The sequence below is a fragment of the Syngnathoides biaculeatus genome, chromosome 22 (genome assembly GCF_019802595.1).
Source record: "Syngnathoides biaculeatus isolate LvHL_M chromosome 22, ASM1980259v1, whole genome shotgun sequence".
Lineage (NCBI taxonomy): Eukaryota > Metazoa > Chordata > Actinopteri > Syngnathiformes > Syngnathidae > Syngnathoides > Syngnathoides biaculeatus.
Genome location: NC_084661.1, coordinates 13611580 through 13629547, shown reverse-complemented (window position 1 = coordinate 13629547; position 17968 = coordinate 13611580). Strand labels below are relative to the sequence as shown.

At 44.7% G+C, this 17968-nt stretch overlaps 4 protein-coding genes across 8 annotated transcripts; 2 read left to right on the top strand and 2 right to left on the bottom strand.

Moving 5' to 3' along the window:
• Nucleotides 1-80: 80 nt before the first annotated feature.
• On the top strand, nt 81-2791 carry LOC133496038 (integrin alpha-M-like). Its single transcript, XM_061811168.1, has 10 exons — nt 81-135; nt 751-830; nt 906-945; nt 1062-1131; nt 1216-1314; nt 1430-1510; nt 1585-1695; nt 1764-1877; nt 2302-2412; nt 2477-2791. The coding sequence occupies exons 2-10, from the start codon at nt 821-823 to the stop codon at nt 2561-2563; spliced, it is 723 nt and encodes a 240-aa protein (XP_061667152.1). The 5' UTR covers nt 81-135; nt 751-820; the 3' UTR covers nt 2564-2791.
• A 1377-nt stretch (nt 2792-4168) lies between these two features.
• On the bottom strand, nt 4169-6017 carry vkorc1 (vitamin K epoxide reductase complex, subunit 1). The gene is made up of 3 exons (XM_061811176.1): nt 5734-6017; nt 4859-4968; nt 4169-4543 (listed from the first exon to the last, which is right to left on the bottom strand). Exons 1-3 carry the CDS (start codon nt 5916-5918, stop codon nt 4332-4334), a joined length of 507 nt encoding a protein of 168 aa, XP_061667160.1. The 5' UTR covers nt 5919-6017; the 3' UTR covers nt 4169-4331.
• Nucleotides 6018-6370: 353 nt separating this feature from the next.
• Nucleotides 6371-12943, top strand: mapk7 (mitogen-activated protein kinase 7). 5 transcript variants are annotated; one of them, XM_061811135.1, is made up of 8 exons: nt 6371-6751; nt 7795-8014; nt 8105-8374; nt 8614-8779; nt 8963-10380; nt 10454-11520; nt 12288-12418; nt 12635-12943. In XM_061811135.1, the coding sequence occupies exons 3-8, from the start codon at nt 8107-8109 to the stop codon at nt 12780-12782; spliced, it is 3198 nt and encodes a 1065-aa protein (XP_061667119.1). In that variant the 5' UTR covers nt 6371-6751; nt 7795-8014; nt 8105-8106; the 3' UTR covers nt 12783-12943. The 5 variants fall into 5 exon arrangements, with proteins under 5 accessions (XP_061667119.1, XP_061667118.1, XP_061667117.1 ...); XM_061811134.1 differs by having other exon boundaries at nt 6371-6790; XM_061811133.1 differs by lacking the exon at nt 7795-8014 and having other exon boundaries at nt 6371-6738.
• A 187-nt stretch (nt 12944-13130) lies between these two features.
• zgc:92313 (uncharacterized protein LOC436869 homolog) lies at nt 13131-17930 on the bottom strand. The gene is made up of 6 exons (XM_061811161.1): nt 17566-17930; nt 17143-17255; nt 16842-16918; nt 15382-15653; nt 14824-14975; nt 13131-13581 (listed from the first exon to the last, which is right to left on the bottom strand). The coding sequence occupies exons 1-6, from the start codon at nt 17609-17611 to the stop codon at nt 13324-13326; spliced, it is 918 nt and encodes a 305-aa protein (XP_061667145.1). The 5' UTR covers nt 17612-17930; the 3' UTR covers nt 13131-13323.
• Nucleotides 17931-17968: the final 38 nt, after the last annotated feature.

Here is a 17968-nt window from a genome sequence, read left to right as displayed (position 1 = left end):
CCCAGACACGATTCTGCTTTTCTTATCTCCTTAAAGGGACGTGTTGAGTGCAACTCCTTGGACAGTGAAGGTGGCGTGAGTCGGGGGAAGACAGACTGCACCATCGACAAGCCCATTTTCAGGCAGAACGCCACGGTTGGTTCCGTGCTACGGAAAAATACTGTAGTCAACCATTGTTGCGTAAGGGTACAATAGGTTCATGGAATACGTGCATTGAATCTATGTCAGCGTCACGAACCTCCGGGAAGGGGGCGGACCCAAATTCAGGACTTCGAGGCAGAGGCATAATGTTCAATGTGGTTTATTCCGGAAACTGGGTCCAACAAGGCAGAGGCGCAGAAACGCTAGGCTAATCGGGATCCAAAAGACATGCAGCAAGGTCCGATGACTATGGGGGGGAAACTAACCAACTCAACAGGACAGGATCAAACAAAAGGGCACAGAATCGTTCTGAGTAGTGTTACTCTAACTTACGTGTAAAAGCGGAGAGTCCAACAGGCATTGAATGTAACTCACTAACGCAGGGCAACGAACTGGCAAATGCCCGACTAATTCCAGTCCCATTGCGAAACTCCTGTGAGCGGTGAAGAGCAGTGGCCTGGCCACGCCCCTCTTGGCAGTGGCCAAGCCTTCCTCATGACAGTGACGACGTCTTGGATGCGTCAATATTAAAAAATAGTAACTCGGGCTATCTGGTGCTATTTGAATATTTCAGAGACCCAAAATGAACTGATTTTTATTCCATTTCAGGCCATCTTTGTGGTTTCGTACGGGATCGACACCAAAAGCCAACTGGACAGCAGGATTTTTGTCACAGCTAATGCAACAAGGTAGAATTCCTCAACCGGCGCGACACCCCCACCATCAGCGTTCGCTGCACGCTTCACTTGTTGCCTCGGTTTTAGCGGCAACGAGCGCCACTCGGCTTCGAGCCAACTGCACAAGGTGAAAGACATCGGTGTGAAGTACAGCATTTTTCTTACCATGGAAAGGTGTGTAATTAAACAGTAACGACAACTTGATTGTGTATTGACCTGACCATTGGTCACATTTCTTTTCAGTTCTCTCCACTACATCAACTTCACCTACGGGAAAAACGACGTGCAGAAATCACTGCGACAATCCGTTCTAGTAAAGTCATCATTGGGGAAAAAATATATAAAAATGACTCAAATTTGATTTATTATTGAAGTACCGTTCTTGACTTTGCGTTAGGTTTCCAATAACATCCGAGCCTTGAACGTCACGGTGGTGATCAGGGTGCCCGTGAAGCTCGGTGAAAAGGACATCTGGGCCAATCTGAGCACTTTGGAGGTAGCGCATCATTTCGGCGGCGGAAATATTGCCATATGAAAAAAAATATTTACCTCTACGGGCGAGTATAAGGATCGCTTCTGTGCTCAAGTGACGTGAAGCGTCTCCGTTTCAGATTCCAGACTGTCAGTGGAGCGGCCATGAAAAAGCCAAGGCCGTAGATTTTGTCGGTCAGCTGCAAAAAAACAAGAGAGTGGTAAGAACAATGTAATCATTTTTATAAGCGGGGAAATTCATTTTTAGCGTCAAAACGAGCCTGAATGTCCGTAGGACTGCTCGGTGGCCACGTGCAGGGTGTTCAAGTGCAACAGATTCATGGGAAGGTTGGAGGACAAGCGCTACACGATATCTGCCAACATGAGCGCAGCGTGGATCCAGCAGGTAACGCGGACGCGTCTGCGGGAAAAGGACGCGGAAGCCCATCGAAGTCTCGCATGATCCCCAAACAGATTGGACTCGACAAGGCCAAGTTCATCCTGACCAGCACGGCCAGTCTGGAATACGACAAGAACCAGTACATCTTCTTTTCCACGTCATCTGCTAACAAACCTCCCGTGCGCAAGGTAATTTGTACAACATCGTGTACACTAAAGCCTCGGTTTTCAAACGTCCCCGTTTTTGAACAAATCACTTACGGCATAGCAGTCTCAGCCTAGCGCACTCTACGACTAAAGCATTCATTTTAAGCAAAAAAAAATATATATATATATCGTAAATTATTTTATTATATAAAGCATTTAAACAATATATGTATTTCTACTATGCAGTTTATTATCGGGAAAAGCTGAAAATGCTTTAAAAAGCCAAATTTTTTTAGGCTTGGAATGCATTATTTATTTTTCCATTCATTGTAATGGAAAACATCGATTTGGTTTTCGAACAATTCACTTTTCAGGTCGTTTTCTCGAACGGATTGTGGTCAAGAACCGAGGCATCGCAGTACCTGCCTCAATGTATTGACGTAAATATTATTGTTTTTTTTTCCAGATTGAAACAGAGGTAGAAGTGTATCCCCAACCAGATTTTACCAAAGAGATAGTCGGGGGTTCCTTGGGGGGGCTGGCTATACTGGTGATACTCTCAGCTGTCCTTTATAAGGTGAGAAAATTATGACGTGACGTAAATGAATAAGTAACACAAAGCAAACCCTTTCGATTCATAGGTCGGGTTTTTCAAAAGTAAATACAAGGACATGATGAACGATACGGACGACGCAGCGCATGACGAGGCCACGCTCACGCAGGAATGAAAAATCCGTCAATCAATAAAAAGTCTTTCGGTGATGCCCGTATGACACCTTTGATAGAATTTCATGACAACAGGAAACAAAAAGTGACATTTTTGCACAAATATTTTGTCGCAGCTTAAACACCGGCTGCATTCGTACGGACATCAAGAACAGACGTGCAAGCGACATCTTGAAAATATGTTTGTTTTCCCCATATCTGAAGTATTTTATTGTTCCGATTAAAATGTATTCACAATAAAGAGAAAACTTTGAAAACAACTTCTGTGGTACTTTGTTTATTAGTTCAATAACTTGAAGGGAATGGGCAGAGTCCAAAGAAAAAATTACCCAGTCAACCCCGCCACTGAAGCCGCTTCACACTTTTCAGAGGGTGTGCACACTTCTGCAACCACACTAATATTTTTGAGTTACTTACCCATTTTAAAAATAGTTCATTTAAAATTCAATTGAGTCGTACATTTTTAAAACCGCATTATTCGGAGGAAAAGTAATTAAATTATTTAGTCTAATTTTTTAAAAATCGCAGCTTTTGTTATGCACAAAAAAAAATGAAGACAAGATATCATTAATAATTAAATTTGCACTCTCTGAAGTTAGTTCGAAACACACTCAATGAGGTGGAAACGCTCGGCGATTCCTTGTCAATGAATAACTAAAATCGTCAAAGCTGGCGAATGCCTTCGCTGCACTTTTTGCTTTCGATCTATCTTGAGATGATCTCACCTTCGCTTTTGTAGGAAGTGACCAATGACGTGGAGGATTTATTTCAATGTTGGCGTTAATTATGTATTAAGTTACAAACCTTTTTTTTTTTGTGTTGATACTGCAACTAAGGGGGGCATTTAACACGAGAAAAACCTCATATGCCACCAAATGTCAACAACTATCTATGCTGAAAATAGCTCATATCTCAATTTAATTACAAATGTACTGTTTAGAATAATTTTCATTTTTTATCTGGGGGGGGTGTATTTTGTACATTTTTGATTCACTTGTTTCCTACCTCGGTGTAAACGGGTTTAAAATCCATGTGAATTTGGCGTCATCTTGTGGCTAAAATGTGCGGCACAGTTGAAAATGGCAAATTGGCGGCATAAAGACTGCCCTCTTGTGGCGATTTAATGAGTTACAGAATGTGAACTAAATACGAAAAGTGATTTTTTTTTTTAAGCAACTTATTGAAGAGAGGTTGCAAAAAAAAAATCTTTCATTTTGTTAATTCTTTAGAGATTAGTTCTGAGTATATTGTTCAAGTCCCACAAAACAATATTAATAGCGGTGTAAGTGCGTTTAAAATTCAGGTGAATTTGGCGGTGTAAACGGGTTTAAAGTCCACGTGAATTTGGCGTCCTCTGGTGGCTAAAATGTGCGGCACAGTTGAAAATGACAAATTGGCGACATAAAGGCTGCCCTCTTGTGGCATTTTAGAGCGTTACAAAATGTGAATTAAATACGAAAAAAGAGTTTGGTTTTTTTTGCAACTTATTGAAAACGGGTCGCAAAAAAAAAGAAAAATCTTTAATTTTGTTAATTCTTTAAAGATTAGTTTTGGGTATATTATTCAAGTCCCACAAAACAATATTAATAGTCAACTTTTTATTCAACACTGTATAATAATATATTTGAAAAAATAGCTGACTCCAGACTGAAAAAGTGAGACGGAGGCCATTTTTTTAGGGGGTGAAAAGTCTCAGCAGGCGTCAACAACGTAGTATTACCGCACGTTACTTCGGTCCAAGATGGAGGAAGGCGTCAAATGTACCAATTATTATCCCGCCTTCTCCTTCATCGCCTCGATGGCGCTCCGTCGCTTGAGGTTGGTGCAGAGCAGACCGAAGTTGACGACGTACGTCGACACGCAGACCATGCAGAAGTCCCCCAGCACGAAGGCCAGAATGGAGGCCAGGTAGACGGAGCCGGCCATCGACACCCAGGACGCCGCCACCAAGAACCGGGCCGCGTTTTTGGACAGGGAAAGACCTGGGACGCAAATCCACAAGTGAGACCTCTCGAGGATAATACCTCTAAAATGTCTGGAAAACGACATGAAATTCTTTCTTTTTTTTTTTAAAAATGCAGACGCATAGGATATATTTTTGTCCCATCAACAACTCCAAAGCACTTGACAAAAACTAGACCCACACATTTGTAGACTAGAGTGTGACATTCACTTCCATGCAAAAATTCACAGACTGAATTCCGCGACATTCCGGTTTCTGCTTTTTTGTTGCTGCGGCTCACAACCGCACGAGCACGCGGAATCTGTACTCTATCATTTGGGGACGCCAGACTGACCCAGGCCGAACTGGAGAGTGTAAAATACGATTCCAAGGACACTGTTGGGCTGGTTCAACGGGCTATCTTGGGCAACGAAGAACTGGACCAATCCAAAACCACGTCCCCACCTGTAAAAAAAAAATAAAAAATAAGAATACAGAACACAAATAAATATTGTATGCGTATAAATAGAAAGAGATAGCTAGGTAAAGCTAACTAGAGAAAGGGATAACGTAGCTCAATAGCAAAAGTTATACAGCCAGCTAGGTAAATAGCTCAAATGATAGCGACACAGCGAAAGCAATAACTACATGGAGAAAGTCATCGCGACTTTACAGTACTGCATAATTTGATTTGTGAAAAGGATGACGCCGCTGATTGACACCTCGTAATATGATGCCTTCCGTTTCCAATAGGCTGATTTTCCTCGGGCGCGGTGGTTGCTCGTACGAGATAGTGCGAGATGGCGCCGAAACGGACAAATCCTTCATATACGCTTAAAATACAGTCATAAATTCTGCTCTACAGCTAAGACACACACAAAAAAATAGTATACAGTAGTCAAATATTTCAGTTTTTAGCTCCAAGGGGTGTCCATTTCACAATTTGGGGTCAAAGTTCATCTGTACTTAAAAAAAAAAAAAAAAAAAAAAAAACGTTTGTTTGAGGGTTGGGGGGCGGTGCACGGTATAACCAACACGCATGATTTGTAATTAGGTTATAAGTCCTTCAACTGGGGTGGGGGTTGTAAAACGTGGCACTGAAGGGGCGGTGGGGGGGTCCGTAAACAGGAGAAAGTTGACCTAACCCCCCCCCCCCCTTCCCGACCAACATCATGGCGGCCCGCGGCCGCATTCTTGTAATAAAGTGCAATAGAAGGGACCAAAGCACACCTGGATGTGAACACTTTGGAGCAGCTGACAGACTCCGCCAGGTCGCACATCGCTCTGTAGTCGGGGTCGTGCTCCCGGGACAGTTCGACGTGAAGCGCGTACACGGACAAAATCAACCCGAAAACGCACAAAAAGACGCGCGCGGTCCTCTCCCACTTGGGTAAGCCTGCTGCTCCTTTTGCCATGTTTAAATCCACGCCAAAATAAAAAAAACTTGCACTCTTCTCGTCGTTATGAAAAATGATGATGGCCAAATGTAGGCTGGGACGTGTCCTGTCCCTTCACGCAGCTCGCTTGTTGAATGGACCCTGGAAGTTATAGCCGCGCCTTTTTTGCTTTTTGATTGGCTCTGATCGTTCAAGCCCTGCATTTTCATTGGCTCACCGGAAGACGAGAAAAGCCCAGGGTGCTAACTGGCGGAACGGCCGTACTAAACCTACCCCTGCACAAATTTGGAAATACATATATTTTTTTCTGTAATTAGACTTCATTATTACATTTCAGATAAATTTAAAAAAAAAAAAAACTAGTGGATCCATCCTCCCCTGTTCTTATTGGCTAGTTTATTAGGACGCCACATCACGTTGATTGGCTCCTCACGGGCCAATCATAATGCCACGCGGTGTATGTTTTTTTTTTCTTCTTCCCCCTCCAGCATGAGACCTCCGGTGCACGCAAAACGTCTTCTTCTTCGAATAACACCCCCTACTACGGGGTATTTATTACAGTAACATCGATTCAACGATAAACCAGGCTGGACTGTCGAGGTTTATGTGACAGAATTGCTCGCATTGCTAAACAAGGGTGAAGGCAACCGCTTTTGAGCCCCGCGAGTGTACAATGTGGTCCGATAGATGGCGCTCGTGCTGCTTAATGGCCGGCGATCGCCGTGAAGCGACTCCGAAGAAGAAAACAAAGACAAGAAAACGGCAGACTAATAAACAAGACACAGAAATGCCACCGAGGGATTAAAAAAGAAAAAAGGCTCAATTAACACGGGTGTAGGTGAGCTCGCAAGGTGAACGACCGTCCCGCGACGCTTAAACACACCTCCATGGTTGGTTATATTTACTTTACAATATCACAGTCTTACATTATTTCATGTTGACTAGGCTACGCCCCTGCCATGAGAGATGGGAGATAGTGTACTATGGGACGAGGCATTCCTGTGCTTGTTGCTAGGCATTAGAAGAGAAGAACAATGTGTAGTTTTACCTATTTGGGGAATTTCAGTCTAGAAACCCCGTTGTATGAGAAAGTGCGTCCCTCGCTGCTGTCATCGAGTACCTGCATTATCTCCATTCCCCCTTTGGTTTGGAACCGTCGATCATTTAACTGTGGGGAGTTGCACAATTTTGAAGGCAGTGTTCAACAAAGAGCGCATGTTTGACATTTAGAAACGTCTCATGCCAAACCACCAAAACAGTGATTATCTCATGTTAACACAAATTTACTCATGCTTTATGAAATCTGGCTGTTTGTAGTCAAAACACAAAGCCATTCTGTTGTATGAAGTGGAAACCCGTAGACTGCACCTTCAGTCAGCCAGTGAAAGAATTTTTCCCGTCACTATAAGTCCTGAGATAAATACATGAACGTAGAGATGCCAGAAGAATGGAGGAAAAGTGTGGTGGTCCCCATTTTTAAGAACAAAGGCGATGTTCAGAACTGTGGAAACTACAGAGGAATAAAGATGATGAGCCACACAATGAAGTTATGGGAAAGAGTAGTGGAGGCTAGACTCAGGACAGAAGTACGTATCTGCGAGCAACAGTATGGTTTCATGCCTAGAAAGAGTACCACAGACCATTATTTGCCGAGAAGGTCAGAAGGAGCGACATTGTGTCTTTGTAGAACTAGAGAAAGCCTATGACAGACTACTGCATGCGCACGTCTGGTGTGGCGGAGAAATATGTTAGAATAGTACAGGACATGTATGAGGGTAGCTAACGGGACAAGCCGAAAGGGAAAGAAGAAGATAAATAGATGAACGTAGATACATTATTTGCAGTCAATAATATATTTCCAGCCATCCATTTTTGTACCGCTTTTGCTCTTCAGGTGCGCAGAGATCTGGGTCCTATCCGTGTTGTCTATGGGAAAAAGGCAGTCAACAACCAGTACAGGTTGACAAGTGGGGGACATGCAGACAAATAAGCATTCACACATTTATGGACAATTTAGACTTTTCATTTCATTTAAGATAACATGTAATTAGAACCTGAGAGGAACAAAACCCACGCAAGCCCATGCAGAACACGGTATAATCCCACACAAAAAGGTTGTGGTTTAGATTCCAACCCAGAATCTCATAACCCATTTTTACGCCTGAAATGTTTAATCCCAATTCGTTCCTCTCATTTCCACCCAGATATGTCATCTGAAGGGCACGGAGATGGTCAAAACTGTCAACCTGTGGCCGTGGCGGCTGAAGGAAAACCAGCCGCAAAAGATGACAATCAGCATGCCGTCAAGACGATAAGCGGCAGCGCTGAGGCCAGCACGACTGCGCAAAACTTGGCTTTGCTGAAAAAGCACTCGCTGGATGTGAAGTTTGATGTGGGCGAGGAGTATGACATCATTGAAACCATCGGCACCGGTGCCTACGGCGTCGTGTCGTCTGCCAGGAGACGGGATAATGGTACGACTTATTTGATAATAAATCAACACATTTTAACGTTTACAGTGAACCTGTTTATCCCAGGCTTTACCCCTCCCACAAACAGATTTAAACTGAATAAAAACAACATAATTCTAAATTTGCTCCTGCCTGTACGTTATAAAAATCAATCAGAGAAACTACCATCTGGTTATTTGTGCTGTCAGACAATCTGCGGTAATCTACTGTACTCACACTTCCGCATGCTTGATGTACCTCAGGCCAGCAGGTGGCGATAAAGAAGATCTCCAATGCCTTCGAAGTGGTGACGAACGCCAAGCGCACTTTGCGGGAGCTGAAAATTCTCAAGCACTTCAAACACGACAACATCATCGCCATCAAAGACATTCTGCAGCCCAACCTTCCTCACTCTGCCTTCAAGTCTGTGTATGTACTGTTGCTGGTACTCCTCGAAGAACTGCGGTGCTCTATTATACAAATAATCAACATAAATACAGTAACAAAGTGTTTGTACTGCATTGCTTCACACAGTACGTTCGTAGTTACCTCGCGAGGCGCTACATACTTTCTGGTATTTGGTGGAATGGATCTAGTTCATTTTCTGCGCAGGTATGTGGTGCTCGACCTCATGGAGAGCGACCTGCACCAGATCATCCACTCGGCACAAGCGCTCACCCCTGAGCACACTCGCTACTTCCTGTACCAGCTCCTCCGCGGCCTTAAGTACGTGCACTCCGCCAACGTCATCCACCGGGACCTCAAGCCCTCCAACCTGCTGGTGAACGAGAACTGCGAGCTGAAAATCGGAGACTTCGGCATGGCCAGGGGTCTGAGCTCTCAGGCCGAGGAATCGCATTCCTTCATGACCGAGTACGTGGCGACGCGATGGTATCGCGCTCCGGAGCTGCTCCTGTCCTTGAATCACTACACTTTGGCCATTGACATGTGGTCCGTGGGCTGCATCTTTGCCGAAATGTTGGGTCGAAAGCAGCTTTTCCCCGGCAAGCATTACGTCCACCAGCTCCAGCTCATTTTGTCCGTGCTGGGAACCCCTCCCAAGGAGCTCATCGGTGCTATTCGAGCCGACAGGGTGCGCTCGTACGTCGAATCTCTTCCGTCCCAAACTGCCGTGCCCTTAGCCAAACTGTACCCCCAAGCGGAGCCGCGCGCCCTGGACCTGCTCGCGTCCATGCTCCGCTTTGACCCACGCGAGCGAATCGGCGTGACTCAAGCACTGGAACACCCGTACCTGGCCAAGTACCACGATCCAGACGACGAGCCAATCTGCGTGCCGGCCTTCGACTTTGAGTTTGACAAGCTTCCCATAAGCAGGGAGCAAATCAAAGAGGAAATCCTCATGGAGATCCAGGACTTTCACAGAAACAAGCGGGGTTTGCGTCAGAGGCTCCAGTTCAGGCCACTGGTGAGGACAAACGGCGCCGCAGCCGCAACACAAAGCAGTCACGTTTCCTTGACGAGCCTGAGTGAGTCCACGCTCATCAACAGCAAACAGAACCAGCAAGCCTCACAAACGAGCGAGGCAGAGTCCGCGGAGCAACAAAGACCAGCCGAGGTGAACCGGGCGTTCGCAAATCAAATGAACGCGTGCGGTAAAGATGCCCTTAGTTTACCGTGCCTCGCGAAAAGCGAAAGCGGTCCGGTCGACGTGGACATGCCCAGCGCCAGCTCGGACGGCGGCCAGCCGGAGACCATCGATTTGACGACGCCCGAGACCGGTCACGTCGCGGAACCCATGCGAGGCAGCGAGGGGCGGGAAACAAGGCCTGGGCCCTGCCAAGACCAGAATCAGCTTCCTTCCTCCGTGACACCTTTAGCCCGAAACGTGCCTTCGCTTTCGCTCTCAGCTGCCCAAGCTCAGTCGCTATCTCACAGCCTCTCACAGTCGCTGGCCACAAACCAAAGGCCCACCCAAGCTACATCAGAAGGGCCCAGGAAAGAAGGGACCATATCAGAAGACACCAAAGCAGCTCTGAAAGCAGCTTTATTCCGAAATAAAGCCAGGGGTGGTATGTTTTTTTTTTTTTTAATTCTCTCTTTGAAAGCGTTTGCATTTCATTTTGGTATTCATTTCCATTGCAGATGGAGGTGTTCCTGCAATGGGCGCAGAGGCGTCCAGCGCAGGAGGAGGAACGTCGTCGTCTCTTTCCAATCCTGAGTCGCGCCGGCCTGTCACAGCGCAGGAGCGCCAGCGAGAGCGCGAGGAGAAGCGGAGGAAGAGGCAGGAACGGGCCAGGGAGCGCGAGAAGAAACTGAAGGAGAAGGAGCGACGAGAGGGGAGGCGCGGGGACTCGCTGGGCGGGGTCCTCCTGAGTGACAACGACAAGAGCCTCTTGCAGCGCTGGACCAAGATGATGGACAGCCGCAATGACAAATCTCACGCGCATCAGAGCGAAGGAGGAAAGAATAATGTGAATGTTGTTTTGGGGGACAACGCTGAAGGACCACCTAACAACAAACCCGAAAAGGAAGCGACAAAGTTTCCGTCTCACGAGCAGCTAATCTCTCAAGTCCGAGCCAGTCAGTCTGGTTTTCCGCAGCCCCCCGGCAAAAACCAGCAATTACTCTTTGCAATGAGCCAGAAGAAACAAGCAGATGTTGTCCTTGCTGTAAGCAGCTCCGTGGACCTGATGGCAGTCTCTGGTGGCTTTGTTAAGAACAACACGCTCAAACCTCACGACGAGAGCGGCGGCCCGAGCCCCATCGACTGCTTCGGTAATTGGAGCGGACAGCAATTAGAGAGCGGGCCGTCACAACACGCAAAATCGCACAGGACACCGCCACAGCAGAACTTTCTCACAGCGCAAACTCAAGCCTTGGTCACCTCTCAGACGCAGCTGCTTCCATTGGAGGCTTTTTTGACCAAAGGCCCGACCACATTAAGCACCAGCGACGCCAACGGGGATATCGGCGCCAACAATCACCTCAACCACCACCTCACGCCTTCGACCGCTAACGCCAGGCCTGTGGACAAGCTGTGTTCCTCCGTCGAGGAAAAATCACCGCCACAGTCCGTAAACCCCCTGTGCGGGGTCTTAGGGGTCCCCTCGCATGCTCATCACAATTTGGGCTTCACAGATACTGGACAGCAAGGCCCCTCTATCGCCCCCGACATCCACACAGTAACACTGCAGCTCTCCAAGTCACAGGTATTTTATACTGTTGTAAGTAGCAAACCTGTCGTTGTTATGCGAATTAGCGTTAAGAGTTTTAAGTTCAGTTTGTGAGGCCACTCACACTTGTGAGGTATCTGAATGCGATCGGATGAACGACTCAGGCGTGAAGAGAGAATAAAAGCTGGTTTGGTGGAGAAAGCGCCAAGAGTTTATAAAAATTTAATAAAACGAGATCATTTACCGTAATTCCCGGCCTAAAGAGCGCGCCTGGTTACAAGCCTCACCGAGTACATTTATAAAGGAAATAGCATTTGGTACATGCATACGCCGCAGCTGTGTAGAAAAAAAACAAAAACAAAAAAACATTGAAACCCATATTGAAATACAAGATAGTTACAAACAAAGACAGTACACAGAAAGAGTTCAATGCTAGCGGGGCGCTAGCGCTGTACTAACGGTAGTGCTAACGCTAGCGCCAGTTAAAATAAAACTTACCGGTAAATATATACACACACATATATTTCGGCACACATATTCCACCGGTCTCATTCTTACCTTTTCCGTTCGGCCATTAGAAAAAAAATGCACAAATTAGCCGCATCACCGCATAAACCGCAAGGTTGAAAGCGTGTGGAGAAAAAAAAAAAAAGCCGCGGCTTGGAGGCCGGAAATTACGGTACGTCAGCTTGACTCTAATCACAGTATGGACTGTAAAATAATCTCATGTGGAGGTTAAAAAAATAAAAAAAGCATCTTGAAATCAAAGTCAAAGATTGATTGTTTGTGCTCTCCCGTCTCAGGTCGAGGACGTGTTGCCCCCGGTGTTTTCGGTCACCCCTAAAGGCAGCGGGGCAGGCTACGGCGTGGGCTTCGACCTGGACGATCTCCTCACCCAGTCGCTCACGGAGCTGCAACACTGTGACCGAGACAGGTGAACTTGCGATTCATTATTTTCTGTTATACGTAGATAATGGGACTTTTAGTGACATTTCAAGATGCCACTTCCCTTTGAGATCACCATGGTGAACTCCACGTTTTATCTGTAGAGGTTTTAATAGTCCATGTTGGGATATTCCTGAAATTTCCCCCCAAAAGGCCCATACCGCTGTTTGCTAAATATGACTGTCCTATCGTTTGCCTCCAACAGTTACGACTCGGCCCCCCTTTCGGCCTCGCTCTTATCCGATTGGAGCGAGGTTCACCGGATGACGCCGGCTGACCTGGAATCACTCCAGCAGGAGCTCCAGCTCGGCTCTCCCATGATCCTCTCTGATACCATCCCACCTGACGCCTGACTGAGTGCCCGTGGTTGAATGAATTAATTTAAAAGTAGTTTTAGTTTTGTGAACTGCATTAAAGTTTTTTTTAAACACTTGTCTGCTAGACCTAAAATCAAACACAAATCACCGTGTCAGCCTGTGAATGTCATTAAATGATTAAAATTTCAAGTTTTTTACGTCTTCGAAGTCGAGTTTTTTTTTTAAAACCAGATTTCCCTCCCATATAAAGAATCATGTCCACCAAGGACCAAACAATCTTTGAAAAGGAAAAAAAAAATTGCATGTTAAATACTTCGACTTTAGAAAACAGTTCCTTTGAGAATTATTTTTTTTTTTTAAATAGTCCAAAAGAAGATGATGATGTAGGGCTTACAATATTGAATCACATTTATTAAAAAAAAAACGAAATCAAGACACCTCACTTTTGCCATTTAAAATACAAATGTATAAAAAAAAATTTCAACTACTACAAGTTAATTATATTACATTTTCTGGTGCATATTATTTCCTGGTCATACAAATGAGTTTTTTTCCATTTGGGCCGGTTTGTCAGCGCTTATAGCCAAAGCAGGACCAGCACGGGACACAGACAGCCGAGCAGCACCGCCGCAGCACCCTGCGGCCGTTGCCGATGAGCTCGGCCGTACAGTCCCACCTCTGGCACGTTGTCTTTGATGAAACTGGAATAGCTGGTGAGCCTGGCGTACACACCTGGTTGGTTGGCTTCGGCGCAACCCTGCCCGAAACTCACCACGCCCGCCTGCACCCAGGTGCCGTTCACCATCTGGCAGACGAGAGGCCCTCCTGAGTCGCCCTGTTGGGAGAAGGTGCCGTTACTGGTAATAAAAAGAAAATGCTGACTAAGCAGCATCATGGAACTTGAAACTCAAGGTACTACTGTATAATGCAGAGGATGAGAATGACCAATTTGGAAAAACAATTTTTTTTTTTTTTTTAGAAAACACTGTTAAATGGGGACCTCTGGTAACTTCTAACAGTGTAAATACAGGGTAATCATAACATTTTGAAACTTTAAAATACGAGTCCAAACAACCAAAATAATTTTGCCAAACTTCAGACGTAAAAATGTAGACTGAAGGAAATTTATATCAAATAGGCTACTGCACTTCGAAGTTATACTTCAGAAATAAGTACACAAGTAATTTGTTTATATATGAGAGAGAGATCATGAAATATAAAAGTGAGCAATAAAATGATCTACAGGGCCAGTGCTACAGATAGGCCTAATCGTATTAACAGTTGTCAATTATATATTATTTGAGAAATTAACGTACGACTTACCTTTGCATTTCCTTGTTTGGATATACTCCTAGATATTTTTTGCTCCTCGGCTTCCGTAATTGATCGTATCGGAACACTGAGTGCGCAGCACTTTGGTTAGACGTGTTGATACAGTTTTCGTTCCTATCTGCGCGGTTACACGTTTTTTTTTTTTTTTTTTCTCTCAAGCCGTGCGCATCTGAAACAGTTTTTTTTATCCCCTGGTTTTTAATCAATTTCCCTGGCACGATCTCTATCTTTTCACTCCGAGACTTTCCCCACACTGGCTGACGTGCAGACCGCTCGATAACATATGCGTACGTATGTCTGTAGGTTATAACTTTGCCGTAGTAAACAGAATGCTTCTCTATGAAATGTTAACAGAGTGAAAACACAGACAAAATACCACCAAAATACTGCCAGAAATCAGAATGTTGTCGTTATTATAAACACCAAATTTATTGCAAACAGATAGCAATGCAGTAAACAGCGTTTTCTGCGATCAGCTGTGACTAATTTCACGACAAGCGTTGCAGATAGACGCTGGCGGCCGGTCTTGATCACAGCCTCGGCCCACGTGAAGCCGTACCCCCCCAGAAAAGAAAAAAAAAAAAAAAAATTCAACGGATTCACACGTTTCACAAAAAAAAATGACATTTTCAGCTGAAAAAAAAACTCAGAATTCTGCAAATCCGCGGGAAAATTCTCATCCCTGATAATGCACTTCCAGCTATTTGTGCGTAAACGGCAAAGCAAAAAGCTGATCCAACAGTACCTGGCAGGAGTCCTTGCCGCCCTCCTGGAAGCCGGCGCAGATCATGTCATACAAGATGTCCACCTGCTCCATCTGGTACATCGCACGACAGGAACCCTGCGAGATGATTGGCACCTGCACCTCCTGCAGAGGCCCCGCTCCTGGCAACGGGACTGGGCAGCGTGGAAGAGGCATTTGAGGAATGTTTAAAATTGCTCTTTTTTTTTTTTTGTTTTTAAATTACGACTATGTTTCTGACATTTTCAGCAAGAGGGAAAAACATCAGTCTGATAGGACAAACTAAAGTAAACTGCCGGTTGCAACTAAATATTGCAGAGCATTTTGACAAAATGATCTACAAAAAAAAAAATAACTAGATGACCTTGAACCGTAATGAAAATATATTTTAACGTTTTAGCTGAAGTTGTCGGTATCTTATAATGCCAAAAGTATTTGGAGGTTAACTTAATTTCTTTTATTTGCCTTTGCACCTAAGAACTTCCTAAGCAAATATTATGTGTTAAATAAATTAAGGTTGTTAATGCACAGAAAAAAATAAATGTATCAAGGGAGCCTTACCTTCATTGCGAATGTCCCCCCAGCCTGTGACGTAGCACGGCATGCCGGCCGGAAAAAGGGTGCCAGAGGCCGGCAGGCACACGGGACGGATCCAGTCCGACCAGGTCAGGGGGGTGGAAAGACGCACCAGGGCCACGTCCTTACCCTCGGTAGGCGCCACGTATCCGGACGGGATCACCACGTTTCTGACGCGGTGTATCGACTGGTGCGGGTTTAAATTGTTCAGGTAGTACCAGCCGGCGTAGATTGTATACGAACTCAGGTCGGATGGACTGAAAGGAGATTGGAGATGTACACCGAATGGTTCGAGCGTGCAACTCTAAAAGTATTATCCAATAAAAGAAAGCTTTGATAAATTGTGCTTTCCTTATTTACATTCTCAGAAAAGTATTTTAATGATTAAGTTTGCCAATGACCATTTGGATGATACGGAGGAGTCATGGGAGAAAACGTTTGTGGTCAGATGACACCAAAATGGAATTTTTTGGTCATAATTTCATGCACTTGTATGGTCTAGTCAGTCTCCAGACCTAAACCCAGTAGAAAATCTTTGGAGGGACCTGAAACTCCGTGTTTCTCAGCGGCAGCCCAGAAACCTGTCTGATCTCGAGAAGATCTGTATGGAGGAGTGGGCCAAAATCCCTCCTGCAGTGTGTGCAAACCTGGTGAACAACTACAGGAAACGTTTGACCTCTGTAATTCCAAACAAATGCTACTGTACAAAAAAACATTGGTTTTCTCAGGTGTTCAACTACTTATTTGCAGCTGTTTCACACAAAAAAAAAAAAAAAAAAAATCATACATTATGACTTCTAGATTTTTCTTTTTCGATTATCTAGTGAACATGCACCTAGATGGACATTTCAGACCCCTCATTGATTTTTAAGTGGGAGAACTTGCAATATAGCAGGGTGTTCAAATATTTATTTTCTTCACTGTATGCACCAGTTCTTTTGATAGCTCTATAGTGTAGCAGCTGGGTTTTTTTTTTTTTTTTACTGTGATAAAAGAATCAATACCATTTTCAATGACATTTTCTATCAAATCGGCACGCTATTTACATTTAAAAAAAAAAAAATAACTTTCATGATATGTTACAAGTGTTAAAAGTAACCACTAGCAGCCACATCAAAGATAGGCTAAGTGCTGGTGTAACACGTAGGGTTTGACCAAAAGTCTACTTTCAGCCAGGTCTTGTGTATAGAAATTATCATCCTGCTCATTAACAATTCAAATATATATATTAACAGACTGCCATAAAACCCTTGCATTCGGACATCCAAACTTCACATGCAGAGATCATGAACATTTTCAAACCGCTGTAACTGCCTTGAGAACTGATTTTGCCTCAGTAATTATCTCTCAAACCCATGTTTTTTGTTTTTTTTTAGTTTTCATACTTTGGAAATTTACCCCGTTCTTTGAAATATGCGTGCAAGTGTTCAAGTGAGTCTTCTTACTTGGGGAAACAGTGAGCTGCTGATAGGATCCAGTTCTCTGTGATAATGGAGCCTCCGCAGACATGAGCAGCATCTTTCTGTTGGCCAAAGAGGAAGTTGTAACAAATATATATATATATATAAATACATGCACACCAACCAACACCCACCACACAGTGAGTTAGTCACCTAAGCATCACAAGCAGATCTCTCCCTCCTCAGGTCAGGTTGATAAACAAGATACTTCAACAGCCATTAAAACACAGTAGATAAGAGAGAAGGAGGAGGAAGAGGAGCTCAGTTGTGTAATGGAGGAACCCACCTGAACAGACACCTGCCATGGCCACGCCCCGTCGGTGGCGTCCATTCCTCCCACAATCCTGTTCTCCAGCACCGTCGGTCTCCCGCACTCTTGGGCGTACGAGGCCAAAAATCCTACGTCAATAAAAAGGACATTTTTACATTGGAAACGGGATTAGAAAATAAAAACCTGAGTAGACGGATAAAAATTAAATAACTACCAGTAGCGTTTAGCACTACCGCATTGTCATCATGAATAACTACCCAAACGTTTTAGAACTGTTTCTGAACCCGTCTCACCACTGACATTACGTGTTATTCCAATTGTAAACATGTTCCGTTTAATGTTATTATTATTATTATTTTTAAACAGCGCAGGCTATTGGGAGCGGGACAAAGAAACAGACATGGCGACCGCGGGGAAGATAGAGAGTGTTGCACTCACCTGTTACGACAAACAAAGTGGCAGCAAATTGGGTCCCGAGTGACATTTTCGCCCGTGTTTTGTCTCACGAATCGTGGTCCGACCCACACAAAACAGAATTTAAGCGGCAGCGACGTTAAATTAAGATAAAATCTGTAAAAAAAACGCCGTTCGTGTACGACGACGTTCCCGCCAGGTGACTGCTCCGTTGTGTTGTTTTGAAGGGGTGAAAAAGAAAAGTTGCCCAACGGCAGATCCTGGATTCGCTCGCGTTGTCTCGTACTCTACGCAGTGAGCTCGAATAACGGGTCCAGAGCGAAGCGGTTTCGGTCACATTCCGAGGTAAACGCTGGCTCTCAATCATCGAGCCACCTGTTAGAGCGCCGGACCAATCAAAATGCGTCATCTGGGTCCAGTTTAGCCA

Coding starts and splice junctions, on each gene's coding strand:
- LOC133496038 (XM_061811168.1), top strand. Junction 1,696..1,763: donor GCGCAGCGTGGATCCAGCAG/GTAACGCGGACG, acceptor ATCCCCAAACAG/ATTGGACTCGACAAGGCCAA. Junction 1,878..2,301: donor ACAAACCTCCCGTGCGCAAG/GTAATTTGTACA, acceptor TTTTTTTTCCAG/ATTGAAACAGAGGTAGAAGT.
- mapk7 (XM_061811133.1), top strand. CDS start 8,107: ATGTCATCTGAAGGGCACGGAGATGGTCAAAACTGTCAACCTGTGGCC. Junction 8,375..8,613: donor TGCCAGGAGACGGGATAATG/GTACGACTTATT, acceptor GATGTACCTCAG/GCCAGCAGGTGGCGATAAAG. Junction 8,780..8,962: donor CACTCTGCCTTCAAGTCTGT/GTATGTACTGTT, acceptor TTTTCTGCGCAG/GTATGTGGTGCTCGACCTCA.
- vkorc1 (XM_061811176.1), bottom strand. CDS start 5,918: ATGGCAAAAGGAGCAGCAGGCTTACCCAAGTGGGAGAGGACCGCGCGC. Junction 4,969..5,733: donor TCCAAAGTGTTCACATCCAG/GTGTGCTTTGGT, acceptor TTTTTTTTACAG/GTGGGGACGTGGTTTTGGAT. Junction 4,544..4,858: donor CACTCTCCAGTTCGGCCTGG/GTCAGTCTGGCG, acceptor TTTGCGTCCCAG/GTCTTTCCCTGTCCAAAAAC.
- zgc:92313 (XM_061811161.1), bottom strand. CDS start 17,611: ATGTCACTCGGGACCCAATTTGCTGCCACTTTGTTTGTCGTAACAG. Junction 17,256..17,565: donor CACTTTGTTTGTCGTAACAG/GTGAGTGCAACA, acceptor TTATTGACGTAG/GATTTTTGGCCTCGTACGCC. Junction 13,582..14,823: donor GCGGCAAGGACTCCTGCCAG/GTACTGTTGGAT, acceptor TTCTCCCAACAG/GGCGACTCAGGAGGGCCTCT.